The 10,600-nt window shown below is 48.8% G+C and overlaps 1 protein-coding gene across 1 annotated transcript in view; it reads right to left on the reverse strand.

The window, feature by feature from the left end:
* Positions 1-8,293: 8,293 nt before the first annotated feature.
* The window catches only part of BST1 (bone marrow stromal cell antigen 1), a 48,265-nt gene continuing 45,958 nt past the window's right edge, over positions 8,294-10,600 (reverse strand). Inside the window, exon 9 of the mRNA XM_012724070.1 lies at positions 8,294-8,571. Coding sequence (XP_012579524.1) covers positions 8,466-8,571 — 106 coding nt within the window. The 3' untranslated portion in view covers positions 8,294-8,465. The remainder of the gene's footprint in view (positions 8,572-10,600) is intronic.

The raw sequence follows: 10,600 nt of genomic DNA on the forward strand, positions 1-10,600 counted from the left end.
GCCTGGTCAGAGGGTCACATTGGCCCTCCCAGGGAGAAAGGACCACCCCCACCCTAGATGGTAAACCCCACACCCTCCTCTTCCTGGGCCTTTAGGGCCCTTGTGCTGACCTGGGGCACAAAGGCTCTGGCCCACTCTGCCCACTGGGCACACAGGGCTGCCTGGTACCTCTGCCCTAGCAAAGCTTCCCTGTGCAGGAATGTGCTCCCTCCCCTCGCCCTGGAGTAGCTGGGGAGGGGGGGTCCCCCCAGAGCCCTGAAAGACTCCCATTCCTCTTCCCCTTCTCTCAAGGGGCATCAGTACCTAAGCCCAGGGTTCAAACCCAGCTGAACCCCACTTACTGCTGACTGGAGCTCACTGCCTGCCCCCCCCCACTCCCACCCCTCTGGCTTAGAAGTAAAGCAGGTAAGGGCAGTGCCTTGTCTCTGAGGATCAGCTGCCCGCAGACACACAGGAGTCCAGCACAGGCCTGGCAGGTGGTAAGCCCCAGACACTGTTAGGCCTCGGGGCCCAGGAACCAAGACCGCAGTATCTGTACCCATAGGCACCTGGAACTGGGTGGGGGCTGGAAGATCCTGCATACAACCAGCAGCGACTGCACAAACAACTTGCTAAACTATACCCCAGGAAACCATTCTTCACTCTCGCTGACAAGCATAAACCCCCTCTACCCCGCTCTGGGGTGCAACACTTGGACTCCCTCTTCTAAGTCCCTGAACCTTGCCCCAGAGCACTAATAAACTCTGCTTATCTTATGCAGAATGTTCTCCCACTATATTTCTTCCCCTTGCACAACTTTCACAAACATAGCCGTTTGCGATTCCTGCGGTTTTATGACCCACCAGGTGTGCCCGGAGCAAGGTCTGGCTTGCAGTGAGTGGGGTAAGGTAAGGGGCCGGACCCCAGCCACTCAAGCGGCTTTCCCCAGACATCCCGAGCCCTCTCCCTCAAGGGAGCCTGAGCACAAGGACTCTGTGACATTTCAACAGACACCTCAGGAAAATGAAAAGTCAGGACACAGGACTTCCTGGGGCAAAAGTTTGCTGAACGGTGGCCCTCCCTGGTGGTGCGGTGGGTCAGGATGCAGCACCCCAAGTTAGCCACAGTCGTGTTAGTGCGATCCCCGCTCCGGAGGTGACCCCATGGCGTGGCAGACCTCTCCTGACCTGGCCACTGCCCCTCTCACTGCCCCTGCACCACTGGCCTGCAGCCCAGTTCTGTGTGCATACATAAATAATTCTTTTTTTTAAGTTTGCTGAACGGAGGGAGTAGCAGGACTCTCTCAGAGCCCCGGAAGAGTGAGGAGCCCCTGGAGCTGGGAGAGCTGGAGCCAGCCGGACAGGAGAGAAGTGCAAAAGGCAGCCAGAGGGCAGGTCACCCAAGGACCCGCAGGCAAAATAAGGATCCAGCCTGCCTTTTATTGAAGAATCCTCTGAAGGGCACAACGTGACCTGATCTGGGCTGACATGTCAAAGGCTTACTCTGGCTCCTGCTCTGAAAATAAACTGTACATTAAGGAAAGATGGAGACCGGCTATCATTACCAGGCAAAGAGAACAGGTAATGAGATTCTGGGCAGAGCCGAAAGTATTAGCGCAATGTGAATTGGGGTGCCTGTCTGTATGTGCTCAGTCGCGCGCTTAAGGTTCAATTGTATTATGGACTCACACAAAAAGGTTCAATAATGGATTTATTTACAAAGAGAAAGGTAAAGAATCAACCCAGGGAAAGAGGGAGAGAAGCACAAGTTAACTAGGATGTCCTACCAGTTCTGCTGACTTGGACTCCACCGGCACGCTGAAAACCAATCGAGAGCCAAACGACCAGCCGTGAACCACCAGGCCAAGAGACCCCCAGAGCCCACAAGTCCGGTTTTATCCTAACTGGCTGCTCAGCCCCGCCCCCAGGTCCCAGCATGCTCCTCCTTGGTATTGATGGGATTTGCAGTTCCAGTATCTGGAGTGGGGGCAGAGTCCATGAAACCTGTACCTCTTACAAAAGTAGAAGCATAGGATTGGTTGATGAGTTGGAGACAGGGATTATGAGAAAGAGAATCTTCAAAAAAGAATCTAGAATTTGTTGGAGTAATTTTTTGGTGTGTATATATGGCAATGTTAAAAATATTCTGATGATTACCCAGTCTTTTACACTCTTGGTTTAGCTGTGGTTCATATCCTCTAGAATTTTTGGTCTGAGTAGCTGACCAAAGGAAGGACAACATCACCTTGTATAGCGCTGGGCTCACCGGAGCTGAGAGATGGTGTGGGGAGGAAAGGCGCCGGTAGAGTTTTATCTTGGCCATGTTCTGTTTGAGACCTCTGTGAGACTCCAAGAGAAGACTTGAGATACCCATTGGCCAGAAACATCTGAAACTCAGGAAATGACCAGTGCAGGCCCTCTCAGAAAAATGGCAGGTTGACATATAGATAGTTTGTAGTGGGCTTGGGCAGCAGCCACAGACTTCCAGACTCAGTCTTAGCAAGGCAGCTTCTGGCGTCTAACATTGCTGCACCCTGCTCACTTGTAGTCTTTTACTTTGTCCTTGACCTGGGTGCCAAAAGACTGCAGTGAAGTGTAAAGTCAAGCTCTGTATTTCTAAACCCACATTAAGTTTGAACCACTGCAAAGTCTTTGGTGAAGATTCGTTTTCAAGAGTCCCACTTTCCCAAACTGAGGAATTTCAGAAAGATGGAGGAACGAGCCCTGGGAACTTGACCAGCTCTGCTTTGACTGCCCCAAGTGGAGTATGGAGTGTTTCTCAGAATGACCCCCCAACTAACAGCACCCTTTCTAGCACCTCAATGAAGACAGGACCAGGAAAGCTGGTTTTGCTTCAATTCTACAGCTTACTTTGGAAATGTTCATAGAGTTGGTTTGCAGGGGCTGTCAGGGCAAAATGGGGATTTTGGCAGGCACACCATTCAGCCTGTAAATTGCATTGAAGATGAACTTCAGACTTGTAACCAACCAGCCTGCCCAAAGGTGACCATGCCCACAAACATCTTTGAAGACCATCAACAGAGGGTGACCAAGCTCTTCAGTCAGAGTCTTGAGTCTTTCGATATACATCTTCGATCAATCAATATTCAGGGAGGTTTTCAGGGTTTTTCCTCATTCTTTCCCCTTTATTATTTATTTGATTCTTTGGAAATTAGATTCTTTGGAAACCCAGCTGTTCCCTGTTTAAACATCTCCTCCCCTGACCATTGTGACTGTGTCTCCACTAACTGGATTCAGGCACCAGGCAGGATGTCTTCAGATAAGACTCCTTGCTGTTTCCATCCTTTACTTAAAGGTAAAATCACTTGTTCAAATCCGACTTCTGTTTCTCCTATTGCCTCCCAAGCTTTGGAGCAAAGTGACATGGATCAACTAAGCCAGAAGGATTTGTGATCTAGTTGGCTGCTGTCAGAGTACCTGGATATTTTTTGACGCCTCTCATGGAGTCATAGACACTTGAGACTTTGAACTTGACCCACTGTTATCTTATGGCCTCTTAGGAGGTTTATGTATACATAATGTTCAGGAACTTTAGTGTTGATAGTGATAAGATATTCTTCACGCCACTTGAGTAGTGATAATCACCCTACAGCTCACTGCAGGGCTCATTACTAAGTGTCTGCGCTAATTTTGGTTCCTCATGCTCATGGACTCATTTCACTTTTTAGTATTTATAATCCCCACTTACAAATAGGCAATGTGAGCGAAGTATGTACATGATCTGGTGAGGAATACACACCTAGCAAGTGATCGTGTAGGATTTGGGCTGATTCTTGGGCCCCAGAATACACACTTCTGGCCGCAATGTTGAGTTGCTTCCTCATGACACTTTCCTTCATTCCCTATGATATTGTGGCTTCTGACAGAAAATATATATAGCATTCGATCTTCATCTCATTCCTAGCACAAAGTTCCTAAAATCCTTGGAATTTGGTGTGTCATGTTATTTTTTTAAAGATTTGTTTATTTATGCATACAAGAGCTGGAGTGCAGGCCAGAGATGTGAGGATGAGAGGATTCACCAGAGACAGAGTGGGGAGCACAACGGGCAGATCAATGAAGTACACTGCTGAGGGGAGCAGCGGAAAGGACAAGAGAGGTCTGCTGCACTATGTGGGTCAGCTCCCTGGCCAGGGATCGAACTCATGCTACAATGATAGTGCTAAGCTTAATCCCTAAGCCACCAGACTTCTCTTGTCACCCACTGCTCCCCTCAGCAGTGTACTTCATCAATCTGCCTGTTCTGCTCCCCACTCTGACTCAGGTGAATCCTCTCACCACCCTTGCACCTCTGACCTGTACCCCAGTTCACTATGCATAAATAAAAACTTCTCCTGTCTCACCCACTGCTCCCCTCAACAGTGTACTTCATCAATCTGCCTGTTCTGTGCCCCACTCTGTTTCAGGTGAATCCTCTCACCACCCCTGCACCTCTGACCTGTACCCCAGTTCTCTATGCATAAATACATCAATCTTTCTTAAAAAAAAAAAAAGAAAGAAAAGAAAGAAAGAAAAGAAAAGAAAAAGAGAGAGAAACAAAAGAAGGGGGAATGAAGAAATAAATAACTCAGGGAGAAAAAGAGGGAAAGTGAAATGGTGAATGAGTCCTACCAGTTCCACTAACCTGGCATCCCAATGGCACGACGAGAGCCAAGAGGCAAGAGGCCATGCGACCCTACACCCACATATCTCGTTTCACACCCAACCTGGCTGCTTAACTCCACGGTCAGGTCCCAGAGTCCTCCCTTAGGTGATGACGGGACTTGTAGTTCCTGAGTCTTCATCTCTTGGGCCTGGGGTGGGGGTGGGGTCCACAAAGCCTGTGTCACTAGGGTTGTTCAGGACACCCTTCCCCCTAACAAGCTGAATTGTAGGATGCCCAGCCGGTGTCAGAGAACTGCTCAGTTTGGGCAAAACCCCACATACTTGGTGACCAGAAATGTCAGGAATGAAGTGTTTTTTGTTAGTAGCGTAAAGTTAACAGGAAGAGTAGTGGGGAGCTTTCCTGTAAATTCCCCAAATCTGATCACCATACTCAACTGTTTATTTGCTATTCTCTTTTTCCAATTTCATTGACAAGTAATATCACATGAGTGTCTAGATTTAAGACTTACAGTATAGTGATCTGATTTATATATAGTGAAGTGATGACCATAATATGTTCAGCTAACACCCACTTTCCCATCTATATGAAAGCAACAAGAAAACAAAAAAGAAAAAAAATTCTCCTGGAGGTAAGAAAAGTGAAGTCTCTGGATTGTCTTTCTTCACGGGTTTCCGATGCACCATAAAGCAGTTTTAACTGTCGTCAGCTTGTTTTGTGCTAAGCAACCTGGGTCATGGTTAATCAGGAGGAAGCACTGACAGATTCAGAGACAAATGGAAAAGTCACTGTCCTCGAGAGACTGACCTAGGGTCCTCCCTCATGGCCTAGGAATAAGTCTCAGCATTAACGCTGTTGAGGCCTGAGTTCGATCCCCGGCCAGGGAGGTGACCCGCATATGGTGCAAAGACCCCTTCTGTCTCACCCAGTACTCCCCACTGTCTCTGGTGGATCCTCTCAACCCCCACACCTCTGGCCAACACCTGACATCTTCTATGTTAAAAAATATATAGAGATTTGTAAGAGATAGGCATACAAACACTGCATCTGAAACCACAAAGGGGAGCCTCCAGGAAGAGGTGAGCCACGGGGTAGGACACGAATGTGGAGAACACACCTGGAGGCTGTGCAGGGTCTCCGGGAAGATGGGACTAGGAGGGTGTTTGGGGGGCAAATGGAAAGATCTTGAATTCAAGATTTCAAAGTGAGAAATTTCCTTTGTAGATAGATGGTTTTGCACTGAGGGGTGATGCAGTCAGAACCCCGTCCAGGACAATTGCTCTGGCTAGATGTTGAGTTGGAGGGGGAAAATAGATCAAAAGCAGGAAGATGGTGAGATGTTTGAAATCAGTGTTTTACAATAACTGGTAAAAAGGTGTGGAAACCAATTCAGGAAACCTCATCTAAAACCAGGGCTGGCAAGGCCTGCAGAGAGAGCTCTCACCGCCCGCACAGCCACCCTGCCTGAACTCCACAGAAGAAGCCACCCCTGCACCTCCAAAGGGAGCCCGCTACTGCCCAGGAAGCCTTGTCCTGCCCAGGCACAAATCCACCAATGGGAAGCGCCGAAGCCTGGCCAATGAGAAGTTGCCACCTCCCTGGACTCTCGCTCTCCTGCAGTGACCTTCACCCAGAGCTGCCCTCCAAAACCCACTTTTCTTCTAGCAATGCTCCTTTCCTTTGCTTCTCTGGACTTGCCAATGGTCCCACCATACCCTGCATCTCCCAAATATGTGTGCTGTTCTTAAATAAGTCAATTTTGTGGGCAAAATAACCAGCTGTTTTCCTTTATGTAAACAAAGGGTCAAACCCACAATTTAACGATTCTGCCTTGGACTGCATTCCTCATTCAAACATAGCCCCATGGACTTAAAAATATGAAAATGGACATGATTGTACAGACAAAAGTCTACTACTTTGCTTATAGATAAGGGTATTTATTGCCTTCCAAAATTTTCTGTTTTGTTTCAATTTTTCAAATGAATATTCACTATTGCTTTTATATTTTTAAAACTTTTTTTTTTAAATAAAGCATTTTCTTTTCCATGGAACTTAAAACAGCAGCATCTGATTCAACCACAGACCAGCGTGCTATGAGTGATTCTGAGGACGGACTGGTAACCTGGCAACCCAAAGGCAATGCACACTGTGTTCCCCAAGACTGGACTGAGAGATGCCCTTGGCTGGGGCCGTTGAGGGGTCAGCCTGAGGAACCGCTGTCTGCAGGACAAACTGGGAGTGGAAATATGTTGGGGCGTTTTCCCTTCCTTTCTAGGTACCTCAAGGTCATAACCCTCTCATCATCTTCTTGATCCCCTCAACCTCATAGGAACACACATGCCAAGTGTTTTGTTCTTATGTAAATACAGAAAAGCATGGCCCAAGCTGCTTCTCACTCCCTGACCATTCCTGACCTCCTCCAACCAAAAGGAATTAAAGAACACTCCGGGTCCCAAGGTCTCCTCTCTGGTTTTCATTCATTGGCACAGCCATCTGCTCACCGAAGCCACACACAGAGGGCCCACCGGATCCGGGCAAGGCCAGACCAGGGAGGCGGAGACGGCTGGGTTTTCAAAGACAGTAGAGCCCAGGACAGAGCCAGCCCAGGACCCGAGCAGCAATGTGAGCCGGAGGTGAATGTCCTCAGGGGAACTCACCCAGGCATTAGGTAAGATGCTGAGTTGGAGGGTGACCCTGGCAGGTGCTGTGAAATGTACGGTGGAGAAGAGGGGCGTGGCGAGGGGGATGCAAGGAAGCCCAGCTGGAGGATGAAGGTTCTTTCTTGTATCCAAGTGTTGGGGAGGAGCCAATACACATGGATGCATGGAGAGCAGGTCACAAACTCTCTACTCTGATAATTCTGGGACAGAATCCAGGGCTTCTCAGAACTTACAGGAGCTGATTTAGTGTAGAAGCTGATAGAGCACCCCAACTCCTGAGTCAGTCCACCAGGTGGTAAAGCCTCCCCTCTGTTTCTAGCTCTGGGACTTTGAAAAGTGATAAGCCTCAAGCCTCAGGAATATTCTCTTTGCAACACTGGCTTCGTGATAAATGTCTGCTGTGCTGCTGGCCGGACACCTGTGTCAGGGCCTGGCTGGCCGGAAGCACCCCGTGAACCCAGGGTGTGCACGACCATGAGAGACGGGGTGACTGTGGAGATGAGGAGCCACGGGGAGACAGCGAGACAAGGGGAGAATGAGCTCGGGGTGTCACTCACTCCCAGCCCCCGGGGCGCTGCGCAGAGCCCACCCTGATGTCCAGCTGCTACAGGCCAAACACTAACGCGGGGCCAAGGTGGGGAAGTCACTGCCCTGACAGACGTTGGGTAATTCTGTGCTGATGGGCACTTCTGCTTCTCTCTGGGAGGTTTGCACGGCCCTGCGGGAAGCTTGCGGCCACAGCCCCTTGCTGGCTTCCGACCCACCCTACTCAGCAAGTTCTTGTATCGGACCAGCCACACTGGCGTTCGGTAGGAAGCGGGGAAGGCAAGCAGAGCCGTGTTCATGGGAAGCTGTCTGCTTGGTCTGTTTCTCCTTTGGAAATATTTTGCGCTGTGTCAGATGCGCTCCCATGACACTCATGTGTGCTTTTCTCCTGTTGTGATACCAGTATGCAGCCTCCTGAGATACAAAACGTCAAAAGTCAGAACCAGGAACTGGGAAGACCACAGCCCAGAGCCTGCTCGATTCCTTTTCCTTTTATTTGTTTATAATACAAGTATGCAAGAATTTTCAATACTTGATTACATCACAAGCTACTTGAATCTCGGGCTTTGCATCGTTATGAAGACAGAAAGTAAACCTGGCTTGACTTCCACTGGGCTCCAGGGCCGAGGCTGGAGAGACAGCGCCGCCAGCTTCCAGTTAGATCTGAGCCACTGAAGCCAGAGTCAGCAAGAGAGAAAGGAGGAGACCTCCGCTTTGCCCTGCAGAGAGGGCCAGCAGCTGTCTCTGGGTTGAAGATGCAGCCCTGCAAATGCAAAAAAAGGTCAGAACGTGTAAGTGCCGACTTGCAAATATATGCCGGCAGGAGAAATACTTAAGTACAGAGAACTAAAAGGAAAAGGAAAAGCCCCTGTGTTTCAGGGTTCCCCCTTTCAGAGAGAACGGTCCCCAGACTGTGAGTTGTTGAATCTGTCCCGCACACACACATCATTTAGATAAGCGCGGCTGGATCTACCCCTCGTCTGCTCCCCTGAGCCATCTCGTGGATTCCCCACAGTGGTGCCAGGAGCTCGCCCACCCTTCCCTGTGGTACATTCGCCCTACATGCTGATGCCAGGGCCAGCTGGCGACGCTCCCCATCGCTGGACATGGCATCATCGGAGGTTCAGGAGGAAGAAAGGCAATGTGCTGACCTAAGACATGGCGAGAAGTCCAGGTCAAAATGTGGATTCTGGTGACGCCAGAGTATTTGAAACAGAACTTACTACATCATTGGAGACCAAGTAGAAAATACGGTGCTATTTTGTTTGTTCGTTTTTTAATTATGAAACGACCGACTGCTGGCTTGGAATTTTATGGAGTCAAATGTATGTAATAGAAAAGAAAAAGGTTTTTAAAAATATCTATGTGTTAAGTTTCCATTACAGTAAGTTGGATAAAGAAACTGTAAGAAAGAAGAATGAATTTCTATACCTCTACTAATGAAGACAAGATTAAGAAAGCTAAAGTTTGGTTCTTTGATTGAGTAGAAAATTGATAATCCCAGTATAAGGTTGATCAAGAAAAAAAGGGAGAAACATAAATTGCAGTCAGGAAAGAATGCCTACTACCACGGAAAACGGAGGCATGAGGAAGAGGAAGAAAGCCCGCCCTGGTGGCGCAGCAGGTTGAAGCACAACACTAAGCAGCTAAAGCCACTTCAGCAGGAGTTCGATCCCCGGCCCCAGAGGTGACCCACATGGCACGGCAGACCTCTCCTGACACGCCCGCTGCTCCCCTCAGCAGTGCACTTCGTCAGTTGACCAGCTCTGCTCCCCACTCTGTCTCTGGTGAATCCTCTCGTTGTTCCTTCACCTCTGGCCTATACCCCAGTTCTATATGCATCAATCAATTTAATCTTTAATAAATCCTATTTTTTACGGAATTCTACTAGAGGAAAGTAATGCTTCTAAGATGATACAGGATTTCTGAAGCTACTTTTGCTTCATTCTAAATGAATGAATTGAATTGGCATTTCAATTTTGGAAAGCAGCAATTGACGACATAATCATCTTCTTGCAAACATGGAGATAGTCCTGTCCAAGGTGCCACTAACACGGCTGTCCTTTTTCTATGTAGCTGGCGCATTTAAAGGAGTTATGCACTAGAGGTCTGGTCTCGATGTGGTGGGTGGCAGAACCTACGTAGAGTGGGCAGTTTGGAGGGTTCTGCGGTGCCCCTCAACCTGCCCTGTAACAGGGGGCAGGCAGGTAGGGTAGGAAGAGGGCAAAGGTGGCTAGAACCACCTTTGGCTGGGAATACTTTCCGAGTTACTTAGACAGGGGCAAAGGGAGGCAGGAGATCATGCTAGTTCACCCCAGATCGCCACCAACATCCAACTCAGGAGAGGCCGATACCCAAGAGGGTCTCATGCAGCCTTCCTGACTCAGGGGAGGCAGAGAGAACATGCCCACAAAAATCAAGATGCCATTTCTTCTTCAAGAAAAAAATCAATTACCCACTGCAAGTAAATGTAATGCCTTTAGCCCGTAAAGTTTTGTTCAGTTCTTTCATGGATTCGTGTTTGCAAGAGTCCCTGGAAAAGAAAGAGGAAAGTGTGAAAATAACAAGATCTCACAAACATTTCTTAAATCTCTTAGTTTCCCCTAAACACTAAGCACGTCCTGCGCTAGTCTCTGGGTGAAGGGGTAAAGCAGCGGTCACTCCTGAGAGTCACAGGGCGGGGGGCGTTGAACATGGGGACTAAGCAGATGTCTACCAAGGAGTGAGACAGTGCTTGGGGTGGCTGAAGGTGCAGCACCCCCCACTGGGCCTGAGTCCATCTCTTCCCAGCA

This window comes from Condylura cristata, unplaced genomic scaffold (genome assembly GCF_000260355.1).
Source record: "Condylura cristata isolate star-nosed mole 26May11 unplaced genomic scaffold, ConCri1.0 scaffold00012, whole genome shotgun sequence".
Taxonomy (NCBI): Eukaryota; Metazoa; Chordata; class Mammalia; order Eulipotyphla; family Talpidae; genus Condylura; species Condylura cristata.